The sequence below is a fragment of the Scyliorhinus torazame genome, chromosome 20 (genome assembly GCF_047496885.1).
Source record: "Scyliorhinus torazame isolate Kashiwa2021f chromosome 20, sScyTor2.1, whole genome shotgun sequence".
NCBI lineage: Eukaryota > Metazoa > Chordata > Chondrichthyes > Carcharhiniformes > Scyliorhinidae > Scyliorhinus > Scyliorhinus torazame.
The window spans coordinates 8,925,048-8,948,621 of NC_092726.1; the positions used below are offsets into that span (position 1 = coordinate 8,925,048).

Genomic DNA, 23,574 nt, shown 5'->3' on the forward strand with positions numbered 1-23,574 from the left:
CTCGGGTACATCGCTAAACCCCAATTGTGTTTAAAGCCACCCCCGTGTCTCCAAGACCCCTCTCTTCCTCGGCAAACGAACCCACCCCGACCCTCCCCAATAACCAGAGATCCATGAAGCCACATCCCTGTCAACAACTGGAAATGGAGGGACGCACTGAGCTCAAGCTCAGATTTTCAGCAATCTGAGCTGAGTTATTTTTCCAACACTGTTGAATTTCACTGTCACTTGCTTAATCTTCCCATTACATATCAATTTCTCTTTAATAAGTTGCCAGTTACAGCACTCTAAATCATCCACCACCAGGCCAAGAATGCAGCCGCTTAAGTGATAATGCTTCTGTAATAGCCCGTACCAGCCTCCCCGAACAGGCGCCGGAATGTGGCGACTCGGGGCTTTTCACAGTAACTTAATTTTAAGCCTACTTGTGACAATAAGCGATTTTCATTTTTCATTTTCGTTAATACGAGGCGGTGGAGAGACAGCAGAAGGGGAGGACTTCAGGGAAAGAGTTTAAAAGGGACGGCTGAGTCATCTGAGACCACAGTATTCACGCGGTGGTTCTCACTCACTGCGTTTCCAATGGGCCGAGGCTGGAGGCCCATTCAACTACAATTGTGAGATGTCTGCTGACATCGGGCGGCATGGTGGCGCAGTAGTTAGCACTGCTGCCTTACAGCGCCAGGGATCCGGGTTCGATTCCGACCTCGGGCGACTGTCTGTGCGGAGTCTCCACGTTCTCCCCGTTTCATGCGTGGGTTTCCTCCGGGTGCTCCGGTTTCCTCCCGCAGTCCAAAGATGTGCAGGTCAGGTGGATTGGTTGTGCCAAATTGCCCCTTCATGTCCAAAGAGTTTAGGTAGGAATATGGGGATAGGGGCTAGGTACGGGATGGTGCAGACTCGATGGGCTGAACGGCCTCCTTCTGCTCTGTTGGGATTCCATGATTCTTGTCCCGAGCCCCTCTTCCTGTGCCAACACCGCTCCTCACTCCAAGATCTTTTCCCTCTGCCAAGATCTTGCTTTTTCACTTCTCAACCTGCCGGAAGTTTTTTTCCCGGGAAACTAGCCGAAGACCATTCCACTTCCTCAGAGTTGGAGCCGTTCACTCAAGTGCCGGCCGCCATTAGTTCCTGTTTGCCCCTTTGTGACATTTTTCTGAACCTGGCTCCAGTTCTTTCCTGGAAACGTTGGCTGCTTGCTGCAGGATGTCTTCCAGAAGCGTTAATTCGATGCTGGCGCCACAACGGCAGTCCCCACAGAGATGTCCCGTTTCCACGTGGCTGCGCCTGTAAATTCTTCAACAGGCTTGTTCCACCCCCAACCCCCCCCCCCCCCCACTCCTGCCTGACTACCTGCCCCAACTGGGGGAGAATTACATCATCACCTTGCCCTCCAGTCCCCACCCCAGTTCCTCACACGTCCTGAAATGTCCTTCTTCGTCCCTCTCCCTTTGCCTCTTGTCTCCTCACTTCACCTTCAACTAAACTCTTCCGGGATGACTCCTGTATTCCTGATCAGGCTCAACCTGGTGGAACACTTCAGGGTCATTTTCCTACCATGGGTGGGGCAGCTGGGCGGGCCCCGATGTCCACCTGCTGCTCCGGTTTCTGACCAAGAGATTGGTTGTCTTTTGGTGAAGTGCCATTGGGAGAGGACGCAGAAATGTCCAAGCTCGCGCAGACCAGGCAGAGCTGCAAAAAGGTCACTTCATCCATTGTTCGGCTGCCTTTAATCAATTGGTGGATGTCCCCCGATCGTGCGCCATTCGTCACGCGGGGGAGGCTGCTGATCTCAGCTTCACCTCACCCAGCTGTCATAACAAAGACCCTCGCCCGCTTCCTTCCTTCCAGCTTCTCGGCATCCAGGAACAAAAGAACCCAGGGATTTATTCTCACCGCAGATTTCTAACTTTCCAGGTTCGTTGGGGAGAGAAGGGATCAACAGAAGAGGGTGCCAAACTGGAAAAAACCAAGAACGCGAGGGTGATCATGCCGGAGCAAGAGTATGACTTCGCAGAGTGCGGAATGCACAACAATGGAGGTCGCAGGCTGAACTCCCCCAGAAAATGGTATTCGCCAATCAAGGTAACCGCCTCCCCTTGCAGAGGAGGATTGCATTCCCCCATACCAGCTGGGAGGGAGAGCAAATAAATTGCGGGGGCTTCGGGGCGGTGGTCGAATCTCGTAACCCAATTTCCGCAAATGCTAATGGAGTCTCTGACTGCTTGTACTGGAGGCAGTGCTGTAGCAGGGGAGGTGGTGGACACAGACCCTCTCTGTCAGTATAGACCACACGTCCGGGCATTGAATAGACAATTTAATTTGTTAACTAGGGGGCCAGTTATTGGAGGCAGCATGAGGTTCGAAGGTGAAAGTCGGTTCAAAAAATCTGTGTCTGAGTGTGTGTGTCATTGTGGTAGTGTGCTTGTCTGTGTAAGTGTGTGTTAGTGTGTGTGTTGGTGTGTGTGTGTGTCTGCTATGGGTTGCGTTGAGAAAGCAAATTCTTAAACGGACGGGAATAGATTTCCTTCCCTTTTCTGTTTCATTGACATCTGCTGAATAAATAATGTTCACTAATCACAGGAATGCTTTGAAGGGATTGGATAACTTGCCTTTCTCGTTAGAGGACAGACAATGACAATGATTGTTTACTTGCTCAGTGAAGTGCAGAGCGCAGGTTACATTCAGAAAAGGTCAGTGCCACTTGTTCCCCTTGTGTGGGAGATCAAAGCGAGGAGCCACAAATCGTCACCCATTAGCCCCGCACATCTTTGCCCAGCGAGTGTTGAGAAAGTGGTCCTCACCATCACAGGCAGCGACTGAGCTGGATAAACACGAGGGAGGAAAGAATAAAGGGCTGGGTTGAAAGGGTGAGATGCAAAAAGGTGGAAGGGAGCTGGCAAGGAACATTAAATGACCTCTCTGCTGTACACCCAATGCTTCGCGCAGGATTGTTGGGTTCTGATGCTCAAATAATGAATGAAGGGTTGACGCACCTACTCGTCCAAACTAATTCCACCCGAATCCAGGATGCGAAGGGCTTGAGCTGGTCAACTATTCAGCTTACCGGCAGGGACACGAGCAACACGGTGCCACATGTTCCAAGGGCTGCTGGATGTCGTCGTCCCGAGCAACCTATTTGACTCATTGGGAGGGGAGAGGGAGGCACATTCGGATTGCCCCGGACGTGCGAACAGAAAGCTGCCACTGTATATTCCGAGAGCTCGTCGGCCTGTCTCACGATCCCAGTGGAACTTGGTGTCCTGAAGCGGCTGACCTGGAACAATGTCCCTCGCGACCCAAGGACGGTCAGGTTAACGGCAGTCCGAAGAGCAAGGGTTCTATTCCTCAGGTTGGGTCGGGGGAAAAAAACAAGGCTTTGCTTCCTGCCTCACAAACCCCAGCAGAAATTGAGATAACTACATTTCGTGTGTGTGTGTGTAGGGGGTGGAAAACAGGAAACGTGTGCAGCATGGTTTTGATTACAGCACCTACCATCTCTGCAACAAGTACTGGAGATTAATTACTGAGATTTGCAATCTGAAATGTCAAGATAATGCATTAAAAACAAATCTGTTTGTCTCCCGTGATTACCCAACAATCCTGGCTTGGAAACGGTGCGAGTGTCTTCGGCTGTGGTCTTTGCAAAAGGCACAAAGTACTGCTGCTCCTGAGGTTTGACCCCTGAGGCAGCATCATCTTGGCCCGAAATGTTTGAATTGCTCAAGAAGGCAGAGTTCCAGGTTTGACTCTGGCAGAGCCCCGGCTGGAGGTGGCCTTGGAAAATCACAGGCAAAGTCCCGAGACTCCTGACTAGCATCTGCCAAATGACCCTGGGTGGCAGGCACAGGCTGGGTCGGGGAGGAAAAACAAAGTGTTACCCTTCAACAAGGACCGTCTTGCACCAGTGGACCATTTTGTGAATGATACTTGGTCAGTAATGCTCCACTCGGTTGAGGATTCAGCTGGACAGCCTTCAGATTTCCACCCTCTTTTAGCGATTCCACAGGTGACAATGGGTTCTGGCAACTCACAGATGTGAATCTCAGCAGGGAGTCCTGGCCATGCCTGGGTAACATACACAACCCCATGTACACAAGCACACGCACACTGACAAACACACACACACAGAAACATACACACACATATACGCACACACAGAAACATACATACACATATACGCACACACAGAAACATACATACACACACATATACGCACACAGACTCACACATACACACAAAGAGCAAAGAAAAGTAAAGCACAGGAACTGGCCCTTCGGCCCTCCAAGCCTGTACCGACCATGCTGCCCGTCTAAACTAAAATCGCAGAAGCACATATACACACATGAACAGTGAGCAATGGAGTGAGAACCTCCTGAGCTCGGGGGTGAAGGAAGAGCATCTTAGTCATTGCTGAAAGACATCTTTGTTGCCGGGCCCGCACACGAGTCAGGGTTGTGACGCCGTGAGTTTTTGGTTTGGGTTTGCAGTGGGTTGCGGTGCGTTTCCTCTCCGGCTCTCCTCTCACTGAGGACAGCAGCCTGGTTACTGGCTGGGTTTCAATGGGAAAATCTCAGAGGCAGCTTGAATGTGCAAGTGGTGAGGTGCGATGTCTTGGTGAGTTGATTCAGGAGTCTAGTGCCGCTTTGACCATCCACCTCGCTAAAACCGGGCTGCTTGCGGGTATACAGTCTGATGTATAACCCCCCCCCACCGTTCCAACACCCTGTTTGATTATCACAACAACTTGCACCTTTTATGGAGCAAAACATCCCAAGGTGTCTCAAAGGGAAGATTATGAAACAGGAATATTGTTCAAAAAGGAGACACGCTGTTGAAGCTTTCAATCTTGCATTTACCAGGACAAATGCAGGAAAACCAAATTTCATAGGGAGCAACGATTTCTGATCGGTTGAAGTATTGCCGTGGAGGATGTACCTGAGAACTATTGGTCCCAATGCTTTTGCCGAATGCAAAAAAAAGGTGGACCATTTGACACTGGGCCAAGAAGAAGATCTTCAGGCTCCTGACCGAAGGCTTGGCCAGAGACTAAAGCTTTAAAGAGGAGAGCAAGGCTGAGGCAGGGACTTGCAGAGCTGGGGGCTCAGGAAGCTGAAGGCAGGTTCATTGATGGAGCAATTAAAATCGGGGGGGGGGGGGTGGAAAAAGCCAGGATTGGAGGAGATTTCAGAACACACTGGGAATAACGGCTGGGCCAGTACAGTCATGTGACCCGTGGTGAGAAGACCCAGGAGATCCATGTTGCTGACTGTGCTCCAGCGAACCTCCTCCCATTCTCCCTCCCTCTCTCTTCATTCAACTCCATCAATACACCCCTCCATTCACCATCCTGCGTCTAACCAGCTTCCCTTTAAATGCATCTATTCCAACTCGCCTCAGTCACTCCCTATGGTCGTGAGTTCCACATTCTAACCACACTCTGGGTAAAGAAGTGTCTCTTGTTTTCCCCAATGGATCCCTTTGGTGACCATCTTACACTTGTGGTCCCCTGTTCTGGAGTCGGCCACAAGTGAAAACATCTCGGTGTCTGCCAATGTCAAAGTCCTTCGCAGTGTGAAACAAAACACTTAGCGGGAACGGTCCTCGCTCTTCTTTTCCCTCAATTAGAGTGCCGCAGGTCTAATTTGAGCGGTAACAAGTTGAGTGTTGGTCGGAGACCCCCAGTTGAGGAGCAGTGGCATTTTGATTAAAATAAACAGGTACTGCTTACAGGTCTCGCGGCTTCACTAAACAGGAAGGGATGAGGGAAACAGAATAGACATGGAAATTAATAATGCGGGATTTGGATGTGTTGTTTCTGTGAATAAGGCCACGATTGACTGTGCTTGTCATTTCAGGGCAAGTTGGATGCATTATGGGTCCTTCTGCGGAAAGGTTACGATCGGGTGTCCGTGATGAGGCCTCAGCCTGGAGACAAGGTAGAGTATGATATTCAATACTTGCAGAGTAGCCCCGGGGCCTCTCCTCCTATCTCAGTGTAACTGAGTTCTGTCCTCCGACGGTGCGGGAACCCTCCTGGGAGTCCATCCGTCTGCTTGGTGTCACCGAAACTGTTTCATGCACACTGGCTCCCCACACCCCTTCCCTCAATGCCCCCTACACCAAGACCCTCCCTCCCCAGCCCATCTTTAGTTACCACCTCCCAAGGGTGATCCATCCAACTTGTCCATGATGTAATCTTTCCGCAAGGCAACTTGAGTCACCTTGTAACATTCGACGGGCTTGATTCAAAGCCCTCCTCTTGGGCAAACAAGATTCATTGGAATAATTTTCCAAAAGTAATTCCAATAATAATCTTTAATTAGTGTCACAAGTAGGCTTACATTAACACTGCAATGAAGTTACTGTGAAAAGCCCCTAGTCGCCACATTCCGGCGCCTGTTCGGGTACACAGAGGGAGAATTCAGAATGTCCAATTCACCCAACTAGCACGTCTTTCGGGGCTTGTGGGAGGAAACCGGAGCGCCCGGAGGAAACCCACGCAGACACGGTGCAAGAAAGACAGAAAGCATTGTCCCATCAGCTCCAGGCTGAATGTTCTCGTGTTGCCAACACGATAGTCTGTCGGTCGGCTGGCCAGATGTAGTTAAGAGTGGCCTGGGGAGCTTTCCGGATATGACATGTTGCCTCCAAACGAGGTTCAGGACCAACAGTCGCAAGTAAAAGGGTCACGAGGGTTTGCCCCATCCTCTGAAGCTCAGCTCCCAATTTGGGACGGCAGGGTACAGTGGCGGAGGTACAGGGGCATCAGAATCCCCCCCCCCTATCAATCGCCAATTGCTCACAGTGGCATGTGGAAGAAACTCATCTTCAATTGCCGGAGCTTCCTGTACAGCGCAGGGAGGTTTAGCAGCCTTTCTGGTGTGCCTCCATCACTGAGCTTGGAGCCAAGAAGCAGCTCTGCCTCATCCTCAATCGTCTGTTTATGTCTGGTGGGAGAATGTGGTCAGTGTCACATGACTTAAGATAATCATTTGTGCCTTTTCAACGTCAGCCCTGGGACAAAACAAAAAGGGGAAAAAAACCATTCCGTGAAATGTTGCGAATCGCGGGCAATTGTGAAAGTTTTCAGAGCACATCAAAGCCAAGTGGCCATGTGATTCCAGTGTTGACTGGTGATGTCAGTGTAACAGCTGGTTTTCATAAGGCTGAAAAGCTGGTGGAAGGGAGCTGTGCCTTGGTGATATTTCATCTGGAGCAGCAACCCGTCCCCAGGGGACTTCTCCACAACACAAGCAACGATTGCCTTGCGCTGCTCTGATTGAGAGCAGTAAAAACATTTGCAAACCCAGTGGAGGGCTGAAAGCGGAAATTGCCAAGTTAGTCAACGGTTACGGAGGCTCCCGATTGAACTGGGGGCTTTGCTGCCAAACCGAATATTTTCCACATGCTCACAGAGGAGGCGTCACCCACTTCGTTCGGGGGGGGGGGGGGGGTGCTCGTTCTTTTTTTATTTTTGGCTCTCTGTCAGCTTCCTCGAGGCCTCACAGATTGTTTCATTGCAAACGGGGAGCAGGAAGCTCAGACACACACTCTTGGTTTGCGGGTTGCGATTTGTCCAACTTCAGGCCGGGTGCCTGCGGACCATTTTCAGTCTGGGACTTTGGTCAACTTCAGTCGCGTTGAATGAGGTGTATCCAGTTTCCAAGCTCTTTCCCCCCATTTCAGCTGAGGCGTTCCGAGGTTTGTGTTTCCACGGGTTTCAGACAAGGATCCGCAAAGAGCTACGTGAAGGCGCCAGGCTAATTCACACCGGCATAATCTATGGCATAATTCTATGGCACATCTCGTTCTTGGGTGATGGGCGTGACTGATGAAAATGGGCGAGCCAACTGCCTCAGGAATTGGGCACTCCAGTGCCATGTTGAGGGAGGGTCACGCTATCAGAGGTGCCACCTTCCAGGTGAGGCCTTAAACCGCCCCCTCAGGTCGACGTCAAAGATCCTGTTTTGAAAAAAAGAATTGGGGCGTTCCCGTGACCCTGATGACTGCATCCCTCGTCGCCAGAAAACTCGTGCGCCAGCGTGAGCCTGGAATATCCCGCCGGTGGGAACAGCCAGCAGGTCGCGCCCAAAATGTTGTTTGATAGCGGTGGGGAACTTGCCAGCAGAGCCGGTGGGGAACTCCCTGCAAAACCCGCCACAAATAAACTTAGAAATATTTCCGTTAAATTCCGCCTGATGTGTTGGCATGAATCCTTCTCTTAAAGCCCATCTCCGTGGCAGTGGGAATCACATGATCCCTACAACCAGGTAGAAATGGTAATTAGCTATCCTTCAGACCCGAAACTCCATTCTACCTTGTAATTAAATGGACAGTTTAAAGTATAACCTTCTACAAAGCCTGACATTCCTAACAGCTTCTTGTGAAACTTGGAGACCACAGGTCGACACACAGTCACCACAGATACCCTTGACCATGTCCACATGTATGAACACCTTGGGCGTCATTCTCCGACCCCCCGCCGGGTCGGAGAATGGCCGTAGGCCGCCGCGAATCCCGCCTCCGCCCCCGCCGAAGTCTCCGGTACCGGAGATTGGGCGGGGGCGGGAATCGGGCCGCGCCGGTTGGCGGGACCCCCCCGCTGGATTCTCCGGCCCGGATGGGCCGAAGTCCCGCCCAGAAATTGCCTGTCCCGCCGGCGTAAATCAAACCTGGTATTTACCGGCGGGACCAGGCGGCGTGGGCGGGCTCCGGGGTCCTGGGGGGGGGGGGGGGGGCACGGGACGATCTGACTCCGGGGGGTGCCCCCACGGTGGCCTGGCCCGCGATCGGGGCCCACCGATCCGCGGGCGGGCCTGTGCCGTGGGGGCACTCTTTCCCTTCCGCCTCTGCTACGGCCTCCACCATGGTGGAGGCGGAAGAGACTCTCCTCACTGCGCATGCGCGGGAAACTGACAGCGGCCGCTGACGCTCCCGCGCATGCGCCGGGAAACTGTCAGAGGCCGCTGGCGCTCCCGCGCATGCGCCGCATTTCCGCGCCAGCTGGCGGGGCAACAAACGCCATTTCCGCCAGCCGGCGGGGCGGAAATCCCTCCGGCGTCGGCCTAGCCCCTCAATGTTGGGGCTAGGCCGCCAAAGATGCGGAGCATTCCGCACCTTTGGGCCGGCGCGATGCCCGTCTGATTGGCGCCAGTCGGCGGACATCCCGCCGTTGGGGGAAAATTTCGCCCCTTGTTCCTACTCCCAGTACCCTCGGACTCTTTGTCCACCACCCCACCCCTCAGTATTCGGAGTCAGTCACATGATCACCCTCACATCTTAAACAGACAGTCCCAAAACATGACAAACTGATCTATAAACATGGTTTGATCCAGGAATTTCTGGGGCTTCAGTTAGGCCTATTTTGGCTTCGTGTTGCATCTGAATGTCAACAAGGGTAGGCCAAACAAGAACAGGTACACACATACACACACGTATGGGAATCGCTGGCTTATGCACCAGGAATGGAAATGGTTAACAAAAAATGTCGAATTCAATACTTGGGAGTATTTATTGACGCTTGGGAATTTTGTGAGGGAGGCAGTTTTCCTTCTGTTTTAAGTGTGCTACAGCAGTAGAATCCTGTCCCTGTTATAATGCCGAAGAAAGGTTCCTGACAAAAATTAACTGGAGCTGGATTTTGGCAGCCTCACTCATGATCGACAAGGGACTCGGGCAGCGAAGGAATTTACTGCAGAGCAGAGCGTGAATATTCATCAAATTTGAATTGTTTTTGCTGAGAGGAGTTGAGGCCATCGGAGCGCGAACTACCATTCAAAGTTTCTGAACTATTTGGAAAGCAGGATTATTTTGCGAGGCCACGTGTACGAAGGCTACAATGGAGGGAGGAAGGAAAGAAATAATGAATTGGAGAGGGATGAGAAAGGTTTACATTTAGGGCAGCACAAGTGGCTAGCACTGTGACTTCACAGCTCCAGGGTCCCCGGTTCGATTCCCCGCTGGGTCACTGTCTGTGCGGAGTCTGCACGTTCTCCCCGTGTGTGCGTGGGTTTCCTCCGGGTGCTCAGGTTTCTTCCCACAGTCCAAAGACGTGCAGGTTAGGTGGATTGGCCGTGCTAAATTGACCTTAGTGACATGACGTCACGGTCAGGGAGGTGGGTCACGTGATGCAGCCTCAGTTTCACTTTGGCCTGGAGCGGAGCACACACACGCACGGCTCTGATGTCTTTTGAACTTTCTATCCATGTCCACATGTGTGCCGAGAATTCATAAATGAACCCGCAACGTTTTGTGCAATCCCTTATGAGCGATTGATGCCTTTGTTTCATTATAACGCGCGCAGGACACACAAGACCTCATTCTAGGAAAGGTCTCTGCCCTGTTGCCCTGCACATTTGTGACTCCATTGCCAGAGCGACGCTCTGTGCACTGAGCGCTTTGTGTTGTACGAGATGGGATCGGGACAAGACCAATAATTGCGAATCTGGGGCGTCATTCTCCGACCCCCCGCCGGGTCGGAGAATGGCCGTTGGCCGCCGTGAATCCCGCCCCCGCCCCCGCCGAAGTCTCCGGAGATTGGGCGGGGGCGGGAATCGGGCCGGTCCGGTTGGCAGGACCCCCCCGCTCAATTCTCCGGCCCGAATGGGCCGAAGTCCCGCCCAGAAATTGCCTGTCCCGCCGGCGTAAATCAAACCTGGTATTTACCGGCGGGACCAGGCGGCGTGGGCGGGCTCCGGGGTCCTGGGGGGGGGGGCGCGGGGCGATCTGACCCCGGGGGGTGCCCCCACGGTGGCCTGGCCCGCGATCGGGGCCCACCGATTCGTGGGCGGGCCTGTGCCGTGGGGGCACTCTTTCCCTTCCGCCCTCGCCACGGCCTCCACCATGGCGGAGGCAGAAGAGACTCTCCCCACTGCGCATGCGCGGGAAACTGTCGGCGCCTGCTGACGCTCCCGCGCATGCGCTGCATTTCCGCGCCAGCTGGGGGGGCAACAAACGCCATTTCCGCCAGCTGGCGGGGCGGAAATCCCTCCGGCGTCGGCCTAGCCCCTCAATGTTGGGGCTAGGCCGCCAAAGATGCGGAGCATTCCGCACCTTTGGGCCGGCGCGATGCCCGTCTGATTGGCGCCGTTTTTGGCACCAGTCAGCGGACATTGCGCCGTTGGGGGTGAATTTCGCCCCTGATCTCGCCTTCAAGCCGCGCTGCCCGGTGGTATTTTCGGGTCATTTTCACCAGGTCCTTTTCAGCGCTGCTATCAAATGAGGAAGGAGCAGTGCTCCGAAAGCTAGTGATTCGAAACAAACCTGTTGGACTTTAACCTGGTGTTGTAAGACTTCTGTCTGTGATCAGATGTGGCATTCAACCTTCGCTGTGTCTGTTGCCTTGGCCTCATTGGCATTTCCGCGCTGCAGGGCGATGTTCAGAGTTGGTCCCATTTTTTATTTTGGACACGATCTGAAGCATTTAGAAGCTGTTCACCTGAAGTGCGGTCGGGGATGTTTCCGCCCGTTCACTCCCTGAACTCAAGGAGCGTTAAATATTTTTGAAAAACCACGCCCTGTGGAATATCCCCGATGGAATGTCAAGTCTGTACTCCCATGGATAAATCCCGTCTCAGGAAATAGTTTTGTGGGATGTCTCCTCTGGCCAAGCACTCGAAAGGAGTATTGAAAGAGCAATCCAGACATACCACAACCGTGACAGCTTTTATTTATGTAGCAAAATTTAATGCAAACCCACCAAAGGTGCTTCACAGGAACATTCCAAAGCAGAATTTGACTCAAAGCCAGACAAGGCAATATCACGTCAAACCCATGGTCAAAGAGGCAGGTTCTAAGGAGCATCTTGAAGGAAGAAAACGAGGGGAGTGAGGTGGGGAGGCGCGGGGGTAGACTTCCAGAGCTTACGGCCCAGTCAGCTGAGGGCGCGGCCGTCCGTGACGGAGCGAGTGTCTGCGGGGTTGCTGCCCCAGCGGGTTGTTGGGCTGGAGCAGATCCCACAGACAGGGAGGGAGACAGGGCCCCGGTTGGGATTTGCAAAGAAGAGATCATAGAATTTACAGTGCAGAAGGAGGCCATTCGGCCCATCGAGTCTGCACCGGCTCTTGGAAAGAGCACCCTACCCAAGGTCAACACCTCCACCCTATCCCCATAACCCAGTAACCCCACCCAACACTAAGGACAATTTTGGAGACTAAGGGCAATTTACCATGGCCAATCCACCTAACCTGCACATCTTTGGACTGTGGGAGGGAACCGGAGCACCCGGAGGAAACCCACGCAGACACGTGCAGACTCCACACAGACAGTGACCCAAGCCGGAATCGAAGGGTGAGAGTTTTAAAAATCGAGGCCCTGTTGAGCTGGGAGCTGGAGCAGGTCAGCGAGCAGGATTTCGTACGGGTCGCGGTTTCGGACGTTGAGTGGGGACGCACAGGAGGCTGGCCGCGGCTGCCCTGGAAGAGTCAGGTTGAGCTTTAGCAAAAGCTGCGCCTGCGTCTTCCCCCCACCCCACCCCCCCCGCAGTATCACTTCTCACTCAATTTTCCCCGCTCGCAAGAGCTACGAGAGGCTGTGAAACTGAAATAACACATTGTGAAGATGGTAAGTAAAGCCACTGAACTGGTCAGATGAAAGACCGCCCTCCTTTCCAAGCCTCGTTGGACTGAATTTTTTTAAAAATCCGTGGGGTGTGGCTGGGGCAGCATTTGTCACCCATCCCCAATTGCCCCTGGAGAAGGTGGTGGTGAGCTGAACATCTTTAACTGCCGCAGTCCCTGCGTGTGTCGGTCCACCCACTGTGCTGTTGGGGAGAGGGTTTCCAGGGCTCAGACCCACCCACGGTGGAGGAACGGGGGCGACATATTTGCGAGTCAGGTGGTTGACTCGGACATCCTCATTCTCAATACGGTGAGCGGGTCTGACAAAAATGAAACAGCATCATCCCCAACCGAGTGCTTTTTCATTTGGCAGCAGCCGGCTCCTAAATGTCAGCGCAAATCCAGTTCTCGATGACATAAGGATTATTCAACATCAGGCCAAGTTCAATAGAAAAACAGTCATGCCCGCCAAATGTTGAGCATTAGAGTGAAAAAAAACATTTTTCCAACACAGCTCAAGTCAGAAGAACACAACACACATCCCATTTGAAAAAGCCCCTCCTTTTCATTGAGGTTTAAGTTTGATTACTTCATAATGCTGGGCCTCATTATTCCACATTCGGTGAAGATTAAAGCCAACGGAAAATTGATACGTTCAAGGGGGGGGGAAAAAACCACGCCCCCCCCCCCCCCCGGTCAGGAATTTCACTAAATCGTGTGGACGAAATCAGTTTGTGCACAGCAAGATCCCACGCGCAGCGAGCGACAGCGATGAATGCTTCTGCAGGGAGAGGAGGACCTTGCCAGGGCCTTTTCTCTCCCACAGGTGTGCAGCAAAAGTCTTTTCATTTGGGCCCACCCCGTCAAGTACTTCACCATCACGCAATCTCTGCCCATCGACGTGCTCGGGAGAGATGGAGAGTGGGATGCTCTCTGAGCCGGGTTGCCGCTGCCGTCGGGGGTTCATCACGTTTGACGAGGCGGCAGGGTGCGTGCGTCCGCTCTCGCCGATGCCATGACCTCTTCTCCCCGCGCTGCCTCCTTGCTTAGACCAAGTCGGTCGGTCACAGGTCGTGGAATTTTTATTGCAGAAGGAGGCCATTCGGCCCATCGAGTCTGCACTGGCCCTTGGAAAGAGCACCCCACCCAAGCCCACACCTCCACCCCATCCCCGTAATCCAGTAACCCCACCTAATTTTTTTTGGACACCAAGGGAAATTTAACGTGGCCAATTCACCTCACAAGAACGTCTTTCGGGACTTGTGGGAGGAAACCGGAGCACCCGGAGGAAACCCACCCAGACACGGGGAGAACGTGCAGACTCCGCACAGAGAGCGACCCAGCGGGGAATCGAACCTGGGACCCTGGAGCTGTGACACAACTGTGCTAACCACTGGGCAACCGCACCGGCCACGGTATGTCATGGACCCTCGCGAGTCAGCAGTAAATTTAAGGAGGAGTTGGACAAATTTTTAATTGGTCATGGGTTGAGTGGTTCTGGAGAACGGGCAGAATGGTGGAGTTAAGGGCAGGATGAGATTGGCCATGATAGAATGGCGGAGCAGACCTGATGGGCCAAACGGCCCAATTCTGCTCCTATATCTGATGAACCTATGGATGCCTGGGTGTCTCCCACCATGCCCGAGGTCTGGGCAGCCCAGTTTGGGAATCTGACGTCGGGTATACGAATGACAGGTCTTGGTTTTGAACGATTAGCTCCTCGATGCTGAGCAAGTTAGTTTGGAGGGGCAGGCACTATTGTTGGACCCCCAGCCTCGCCACCCAATTTGGAGGATCTTGCAGGGGCTCGAGTCTCGTCCGGCACCAGACTCCGGAAATGGGACTTTGCCACTGTTTCTGAGCTATCCACTGGCCGACCACCAGAACATAGCTGGCCAGTGAGCATCAGCACATCCAGCCAAAATGTGTTCCGTCACATCGGGCAAGAGCAGGAATCCAGCCCATCGTTACCTACATCCCCCGAGAAACTCCGCAGAGATCCCGTCAAATGGCAACGGCACGAGCCCCAGACGGACAAGGTCTATCCAAAGCCACTGGTATCAAGGTGCTGCTGAGGAAACCTCAGCTTTGCAGCAGGAGCTGGAGCAGTCTGACCGGAGGCAACAGGCATCTGGTGCCAATATGTGAGGCTGATATGCAGAAGGCAGGTTTGTACATAATGCTACGCACGACCTCCGGCCACTAGGTGGCAGTGTAAACTCATCACAGGCCCCTGTGGTCTGGGAGTTGGGAGCAGGTCGCGTTGGAGGATAGACGTATTTTGCAGTAGTTCCACAATAATTAGTGTTTCTACTTTATTATTTTATTTATCCTCCTTATCTTATCACGCAGCTGTTCTACGACAAATTATTCAAACTTAATGTTCTGTCGGTCATCATTCAGTGTACAGAACATGACAGGGAGAGCAGCTTCTTTTGCAATGGGCAGAAGAAATAATAGTCCCCTTGAAAAAAAAATTTACTTGGGGGGGGGCGGGGAGAATAGGGTGGGGGGAGAGGTCGAGTCCTCTTTTGGAGGGTCGGTGCAGGTGCGATGGGCCGAATTGCCTCCTTCAGCGTTGCGGGGATTGTCTCGACTCTGTGAAGGTTTGACCAACCGGAGAGGATGGTCCACCATCAAATTCAGTAGAGTTTTCTCAGCAACTGTGCATTAATCACCAGCACCCACGGTTTGGGCAAAGGGCTCCTTTTGTTTATGCCATGACTTAGCCACTGTCACAACCTCAGCACGACTGTTGTCCTCAGTCCGGTTGCGACTGGCTTCACATTTTGTGCCCCCCCCCTCCCTCAAGGATGCAAAAAGAGGACGGCAGGAGAGATTATGCAGAGACCGGAATAGGCAATGGCAGGAGAAGGGAGAAGGGGGGGGGGGGCAAGCAAGTCACTGACAGACCATTGGTCAATTAACTCACAACAGGCACCATTGGTTTGTGAAAATTGTCTGTTGTTTGTTAATTGAATATTTTAATGACACAATGCCCTCGGGCGGTGCTTTGAAGAAGTGGCCAATTAAAAATGAAGAGACAGGAAAGGGTTGAGGGGCCAAAAGTGAGCCAGGAGCTGCCTGGTTTTAATGGTGTGCATGTGGAAGATATTAGCCGGTGTGGATTCCCAGCTCGGTGCTGTTGGAAATCCTCACCTGCAGAACCGGAATCCCGAAAGGCACCCACTCCCTTTGTGGAAGGGCTGTGTCCTCTTCCTCCCAGTTTGACAGAAACTTCAGCTTTTTCAGATTTTTAGAAATATTTTTATTCAAGGGCATTTATCATATGTACACAGAGTCCAGAATATCAGAAGAGCAACACATCAACACCACAAACCTCCAACCCCCTGACACCATCACCCCGCCACGTCCCGCCGTCCCCATTTTAACACCGCCCCCCCCCCCCCCCCCCGCCCCTCCCCCATCCCCTTGCTGACCGTTCAATTCTCCTTGAAGAAATCGATGAGCGGTTTCCCCCTGCTCACACACCAACTCCACATCACACCAATTCCACACCAACTCCCCATCACACCAACTCCACATCACACCAACTCCACATCACATCCACCGACCCCCGCAGAACGGACTGGACTTTCTCCAACGTCAGGAATTCCGCCAGCTCGCCCACCCACCCCCCTGCCTTCGGGATTTGTGATTGAAGCAATATGTCCTCCCTTAATCTCCAACCCACCTCGCATAATCCAGGGGAATGCACGGTTTACAATTCATTCTGAGAGACCGCTTAATAAATGTGACGAGGGATGACGGGGGCAGAAGGAAAAAAGCCAGCGATGTGCAAGGAGGGTGGACTGGCCACGCCAAATTGCCCCTTGATTGGAAAAAAAGAATTGGGTACTCTCAATTTATATTTAAAGAAAACATCCAATGCAGCAACACGGTGGCACAGTGGTTAGCGCCGCTGCCTCACAGCGCTGAGGGCCCGGGCTCAGTTCTGGCCTGGGGTCACTGTCGGTGCGGAGTCTGCACGTTCTCCCCTTGTCTGCGTGGGTTTCCAACGGGTGCCCCGGTTTCCACCCACAGTCCTAAGGTGTGCCGGTTAGGTGGATTGGCCACAATCGATTGGCCCACAGTGTCCAAAAGGATAGGCTGGGTTGTGGGGGTGGGGGCCGCGGTCGGGAGCTCTTTCAGAGGGTCGGTGCAAACTCGATGGGCCGAATGGCCTCCTTCTGCACCGGGGGGATTCTAAGATTCTATTGCTCCCTCTTGAATGTCTCGATTGAACCCGCCTTCCCCACCCTTCCAGACAGTGTATTCCAGATCCTCAAAGCTGTGCTCATACCGCCCATCTCTCTGCAAAACCAGTGAAGCTGTTCCCACTTCCCCCCCCTGACCGTTCCCCCCCACCCCCCACCCCCACAACCCTGCCCGGTTTGTTCTCTCGCTGGGTGCGTAGCCAATGCCTTTGTGAGAGCTACCATTGGAAGCTCAGCGCTATTAGGACTATTATCCTCATGTCACCTCTCCTTCTGCCAGCCACCTTAAACCTGTGTGTACTCTGAAGCTTGGCCCAACCAGCAATGGGAACAGTCCCCACAGCACTGGACGCAATAGTCCAGTCGAAGCCGGTGTTTTGGAAAGCTACTCCATATTCCCCTTGCCTTTGTGCTCCGCACCTCTGCTCCGCGCATTGAAAATGGCCGATGTAAATCACCACACCTCCCCCAGTGCGCTCCAAGGAACGGCAGAGTTTAGCTCACGCGTTCAAGGCTTGCGAATTCAACGCCAGCGGACCTTGGGTGGCCTTGGACTGTTTTATGGCCGCAGCTGCGGGAAATGACGGCAGGAACCGCGCTTTAATCTCCTGTTCGGACGGAGCTGAAGGATCCCTTGAGGAGCTCAGCGTCGCTGCTCTCACTGACCTGAAAGATCTGGAAAAGAAAGACTTCCGTTCATGGAGCACCCCCCCCCCATGGTCCCAGGATGGCCCGACGTCAGTGAAGTGGTTTGATGCTGGTGTGTGGGAGGCGCAGCAACCAATTCGCGCACAGCAAACTCCAGCCAACAGCAGCTCGCTCAATGGCCGGAAGGAAACGTGCTCTGGGTGGCGTAGACGCTGCAAATGCGAAATAAAAACAGACAATGCCGGAAATACCCAGCAGATCAGGCAGGATCTGCGGAGAGCAAGTGAACATTTCAGGCCTGTGACCTTCGATCAGAACAGTTGAAAGGTCATCTGCACCCCCCCCCCTTCCCCACAATGGCGGCTCGCCATTGGCCAAGATCTTCCCGACCCGCCGATGTCTCCGGCGTTTTCCCCTTCCCGCCACCTCGGGATACGTACTGTCAGACAAAGTGTGCTGTCCTTTAAGCGGCCTCTTTGGCGGGTTTCCCTGGAATCTTTCTTGCTGGATTGCCAGCCGCCGCTTCCCCCCTCAATGGGCCCTCACTCCGTGAAAGGACACTTGTGTGGGATCGAGGGGAGGTAGGCTGCATGAGTTGCCCTCGGGTTTCTCGCTCTGCTGCTTCAGTCGGGGCGTGACACCATTTTAAAATAAACGAACCGATTAACGCTGTCACTGGAGCAACAGAGGCAGGGAAACTGAAATGAAAACGAAAAAAGAAAAGCTGCAGAGACTCAGCTGGTCTGGCGGAACCTGTGCGGAGGGGGAAATGGAGTAACCGTCTCCAACTCAACATGACTCTTTGCCAGGTCTTGAGGAGAGGCAGAAATTGTGATGTGATGGATAAAGGGGGAGAGGGTCAAGGTGGAGACAAATGGTGTCATGGGAGAGAACTCCTGTTCTAAGAACCAAACAGAAGGGGATTCAATTTTCGTGTGAGCTAAAGAGCCACTAACTTGGGCGGCAGGGTAGCACAGTGGTTAGCACTGTTGCTTCACAGCGCCAGGGACCCGGGTTCGATTCCCGGCTCGGGTCACTGTCTGTGCGGAGTCTGCACGTTCTCCCCCTGTCTGCGTGAGTTTCCTCCGGGCGCTCTGGTTTCCCCCCACAAGTCCTGAAAGCCGTGCTGTTAGGTGAATTGGAAATTCTGAATTCTCCCTCTGTGTACCCGAACAGGCGCCGGAATGTGGCGACTAGGGGCTTTTCACAGTAACTTCATTGCAGTGTTAATGTAAGCCTAATTGTGACAATAACAAAGATTATTATTATTATTGACAAATGACAAACCCAGAAATGAAATCCTTTGGGTTTGCATCTTGTTGTGATTTTACTGCGGTGATTATTTCATTAGAAGTGAAGTTTTGTCCCTGCTAAATATATTCAGGTCAGAATGGACCGGGACAAAGTCCTTGGGATGGTGATACTGAGGGATATCATCCAGGGTCCCATTGAATGGCATGGAACTGGCTTGTGGAGCTGAATCAACAGCTCTTTCCTGTTCCTGCTTGAAGCTGCAAATTTAGTCTCCCATAAAAATTCAGCCACGCCATTATTCCTGAAGCCATTTCAACATTTAAACTCACGGCTTAAATTTGACTTCAATTTGCTTGGTTTCTCTCGCTCCCCATGTCCGTCTCGGGGGTTTGCCATTCTGGTCAGTGTCAGTAAGTGGCTTTTGATGGAGGCAAGGGAGATACAGCCAACGACCTCCATGGTTATTTCTGTTTCGGTTGAAGCGGGATTTGACCAAGTTTTAGAGTCAGAACCCCTTTTGCGAGAAAAAAACATGAGACAAGACGGTCATATGCAGATGTACATCGTGGGAGGCATCGCTGTCTCACGACAATAATTATTAACCCGTCATTCTACAAGTGGTTGGAGAGCATGGCAGCCTGGACTGGGCTGAAACGTGAGATGAGAAAAGTGACTCCCCTCAGCAAATCAGTGGTGGATTGAGTGGCGTTGGTGAAAAGCAGGGGTATACCACCACGACCCCCTCCCATCCCCCATACAGCCTGGAGCGGTGTGTTATTACACATCCATCGCTGAGCTCAGCTAGTGCGTCGACTTTGGAAGTACCAAGAGGGTGTGGAGTTCTTTGTGTTACTTATTTCAGGATGGTTGGCGTAGTGTTCACAAAGACCACAAAATAGCTTGAGCTTAAACAAAACTATACATTTATTAACACTACTAACCTGAATTCGACACGTACTCCTAAAGAATACACAGTTGATTAATAACATTTAAACTACACTCATCTACAGCTAATCTCACTACTGATATAAAGTATGATCTGCTCTCACTTACACTATCTGTACTTCTGACTCTCTCGAGCTAACTCCTGCACACACTCTCCCACAAGGCTCAGCATCACTGCCTTATATCGTTGCAAATGTATAAGCTCCCTCTGGTGGCTACTTTCGACACTTCATTAACCCTTGCAGTTCTGACAGTTATGATAAAACCACAGAGGGGCGGCGGCTGCTTTGAAGCAGGACTCTTTGAAGCAGAACTGGAGGGAGCTGGCCATTGTTGGGCTGGCCCTCTTCTTCTCCATCAGCAGCCAAACGGTTTGAGAATGCCGACACCCGCTGCCTGCTCAGCCACAGGGACCTGAGGAGGGAAATCAGGAGAGGGGAAAGTAATATGGAAAAGTACGGGAACCAGGAGCGAGTTGAAGAAAAGGGATACGAAGCAGCTGTCAGCAAAACACATGGGCAGTATATACATTTTTCTGCAGGAGAAGCTCAGTATTTTGGACAGAATGGGGGTAGAGAGTTTGTAACTTTGCCAAACTAAACAGTGTTGTTACATAACTTCTCTGGTTGACATCTGGTTTTATCCTTTGAGAGGTGTAGTGAACAGTTATGACTGATGGATACTAACTTAAAAAAAAGCTCTTAATTCTTCCCAACGTTCTGTTCCCAGAATACCTCCCCTTTAAACATCGAAAGTGTTCTTCCTTGATTGAGAGGATTGACCTGGTCCATCATCACACGTTCGGGCACATGACCTGTGTGTGTGTATCCTTGTTTGACCCAGACACGGAATGGAGATACTGGGTCAAGCAGAGGAGGAGGGGGGGGAGGGGGGGGATGGGGGGGGGGGGGGGAGAGCTCTCCCACGGAACAGATGGCGGAGATTAACAGCTTTATTTTCTGGGAAATGTTGGGATGGCCCAAGACTGGGTCAGTCCCATCAAGGAACTCGATTGTCTCATATCGCAGCTGTGATATTGTCACAGTAATATTGTCTCGGCAAGGCGGTCAGGAGGTTAGTGGGGGTGCGGAGGAAGGGTGAAGGTGGGGTGGGGAGCTGATGGGGGGTGGGGAAAGAGATGAGTGAAGGAAGACAATTGAACGATTCAGAGCCTGGCCTCGAAGGTGATAAAGGCTGATGAGGCCTCGGTTAGCTTAGCATTTATTCTAAAGAAAACGCAGGAATGGATTTACCAGCAAGCCAAGAATCAGGCCACTGTTTCCCCTGTCACCTCAGTGGCCTGAAGCAGTAACCCCTGACAGGGGATCAACCTGAAGACAGAGGACAAAGACGTGAGATTCCGCTTGGAATATCACACATGACAAATAAGTGGCATTGGTTCAATTGCAGCCCAAGGTTGAGAAGGCGGGGCCTTCATGGACAACCTCAGCCGGTGCGGGGAATTTCAACGTGATCTGCGGCAATAATAATTCAGCCCTTCTTTCCTGACTGTAGATTTTGAGCTTGATCTTGTTCTCGCGGCCTGGCCGACTTAACCCTTGTGATTAATTAGTTAACTGGGTTGAGGGCTTCCAACAAATTAGAAATTTAAGAAGCTCATATTCACGGCGTGACACATCAGGGTCTGCAGTCTGGAAGTGTTATGATCCCAGTTGGTGTAGCAACCGGGCGGGAAGATCCCAGAATGGAACTATGTCTTGAAAGACCGTAATAAAACGTGGAGGAGCAGAGAGACTGGGCCGCTAATTTGTTTTAACAACAGGAAAATAAATTTAAGGGGCATCTTGACAAACACATGAATCGGATGTGAATAGAGGGATACGGACCCAGGAAGTGTAGAAGATTGTAGTTTAGTCAGGCAGCATGGTCGGCACGAAAAATTTGGATTATGATACAATATTCCTTTATTACCCCATTACCTTAATAATTACTCTCGGATTTTCAGATTAACACGGATTGCAAAGGTCATCTTACCCTATAACGAGACCTCATTAACACACAAAGTCCCTTTTAAGGACACAGGGTGACTGTGGTGAGACACATTTCTCCCTGAACCCAAGTGAGTGTCTGTGGATTTCACCATAGAATCCTCCCCAGATGATTCTTATACCCTGAGCCACCTTGTCTCACTGAACACCGGCTTTCACACCAGTGATTTCAAATTGCGTCTTCAAAAGTCACACTTTCAAATCTTCTTTTAAATTATGTTTTCCCTCTGCTGCTTCCATCAGGATTTCGCTTTCGGATTTTACATGCCCCCGTCCCTTCAAGTTCCCTTTGTCTCAAAGGCTTTTATGCAAACTCCAGCCGCCAATTTCCACAATTATTTCAAATAATGTCGCCCAAACTGTAGCAGTTCCTCACAAACCTCAACACTGCTGCTGATAGCTTTCTGACCTCTCACGATCCAATGCCTTTTCAATTCTCTGTGACATCACTGAACAGTAATCTGTTCTGGTTTCCAGTTTACTCTGTTGTGTTAACTTCAGACTTCTTGGAAACTTCCCTTTGTTTCTTTAGTTTCTTTAATTAGACTTTAGATTTCTGGCGTCTGTTTTCTGAATCATTGCTCCATGGTATGACTTTACTTCCAGCAAGGCTGAGAGAGATGTGCCTTCTAAAACCAACTACTTTGAGCTGAGGGCTGCCTTCTCTCTCACTACCTATTTCCAACTGCAATCATACTAGCTAAACTAAAACCTCTAGACCAGGGTTGGTATGCAACCACAGCTGGTTCATTTACTCTTCATGCCGTAGCCCTCTCTAAGCACAATAGAATCACAAGTTGGAATGTTCTCACATTTATCGGAGTGTCAGGATCTGAATTGTTTTCTGATTCTCGTGGGGTTTTTCCACCCGCATCGCCGTCCTCGCTGACGTTTACACGGACTGAGAATCGTCCCCAAAGTTGGAATTGAAACGAACACCTCAACATACAAACACCTTTGTCCAGCATGAATCTAACTAGAGGTTTTACCTTCCCAGGCACAGAAACATTAAATTAAACCCACTTAAAACTACATTGTATTTCCAGTGTTTACCGATACAAATATAAATCCCTTTAAACTGCCTTTGTTTTGCTAACAAAACATATTCCATTTTTTCCACAGTTAATTCCAGGAATCCATTCCCGTCAAATTGTTTGTTCATTAAATACCATCAGTTGCTGAGTTGGTCATCCATTGTACCGATCATCTTCAATTTGTTCATGCTGTAGCCATGGGTCCCTCGAGGTCGTCTATCTCGGCGATGGGTTCTTCCTGATTTCTCCTGGTTACCCGGTGCAGATACAAATGATCCAAATGGGGATCATTAGCATGAGTTCACTTTCTCTCTGTGTGACTTTGTCGCCTCAATTTCCAATCCGGCATTCCACCAGGCGGAGAGGGTGAAAACGGAGCAAGGAAAATTTCAGACAGACATCTGACGGTGCCTGCTCCACATAAGGATTGATCTCAATATGACCATCTGCAGCGGACAAAAACTTTAGATTTGTTCCAGAGCTCGAAAGAAGAAATTCCAAGGGATAACCGACGGAACAGGAGCAGAAGGAGGCCATTTGGCCCCTCGAGTATGTTCCTCCTTTGAATAAGATCATGGCTAATGTGGATGGGTTGAGTTCCACAATACCCGTCTTCTCAGCCACAGAGACCCAAGGAAGGAAATCGGGAGCGGGGAAGAACATATGGAAGGGAGTAGGAACCATGATCGAGCTCAAGAAAAGGCAATAAAGCAGCTGTCAGCAAACACATGGGAAGTGCATGGTTTTATTTTGAAGATCTGTCTGTGCTGAGTAGACCTTTTAATCTGAACTGGTCAGTACAGATGGGCACAAAGACCGCTATGGCAATGCCCTGGCCTGGCTCCACTTAATCCTATTGCAGTGAAGACATTACCGTGCCTCCAGTGGCTACTTGGTAAAATCTGAA

At 51.5% G+C, this 23,574-nt stretch overlaps 1 protein-coding gene across 1 annotated transcript in view; it reads left to right on the forward strand.

Annotated features, from left to right (window-relative positions):
- The window catches only part of LOC140396853 (anthrax toxin receptor 1-like), a 142,347-nt gene that overhangs the window by 107,116 nt on the left and 11,657 nt on the right, over positions 1 to 23,574 (forward strand). The window contains exons 16-17 of the mRNA XM_072485631.1: positions 1,918 to 2,085; positions 5,859 to 5,939. Coding sequence (XP_072341732.1) covers positions 1,918 to 2,085; positions 5,859 to 5,939 — 249 coding nt within the window. The remainder of the gene's footprint in view (positions 1 to 1,917; positions 2,086 to 5,858; positions 5,940 to 23,574) is intronic.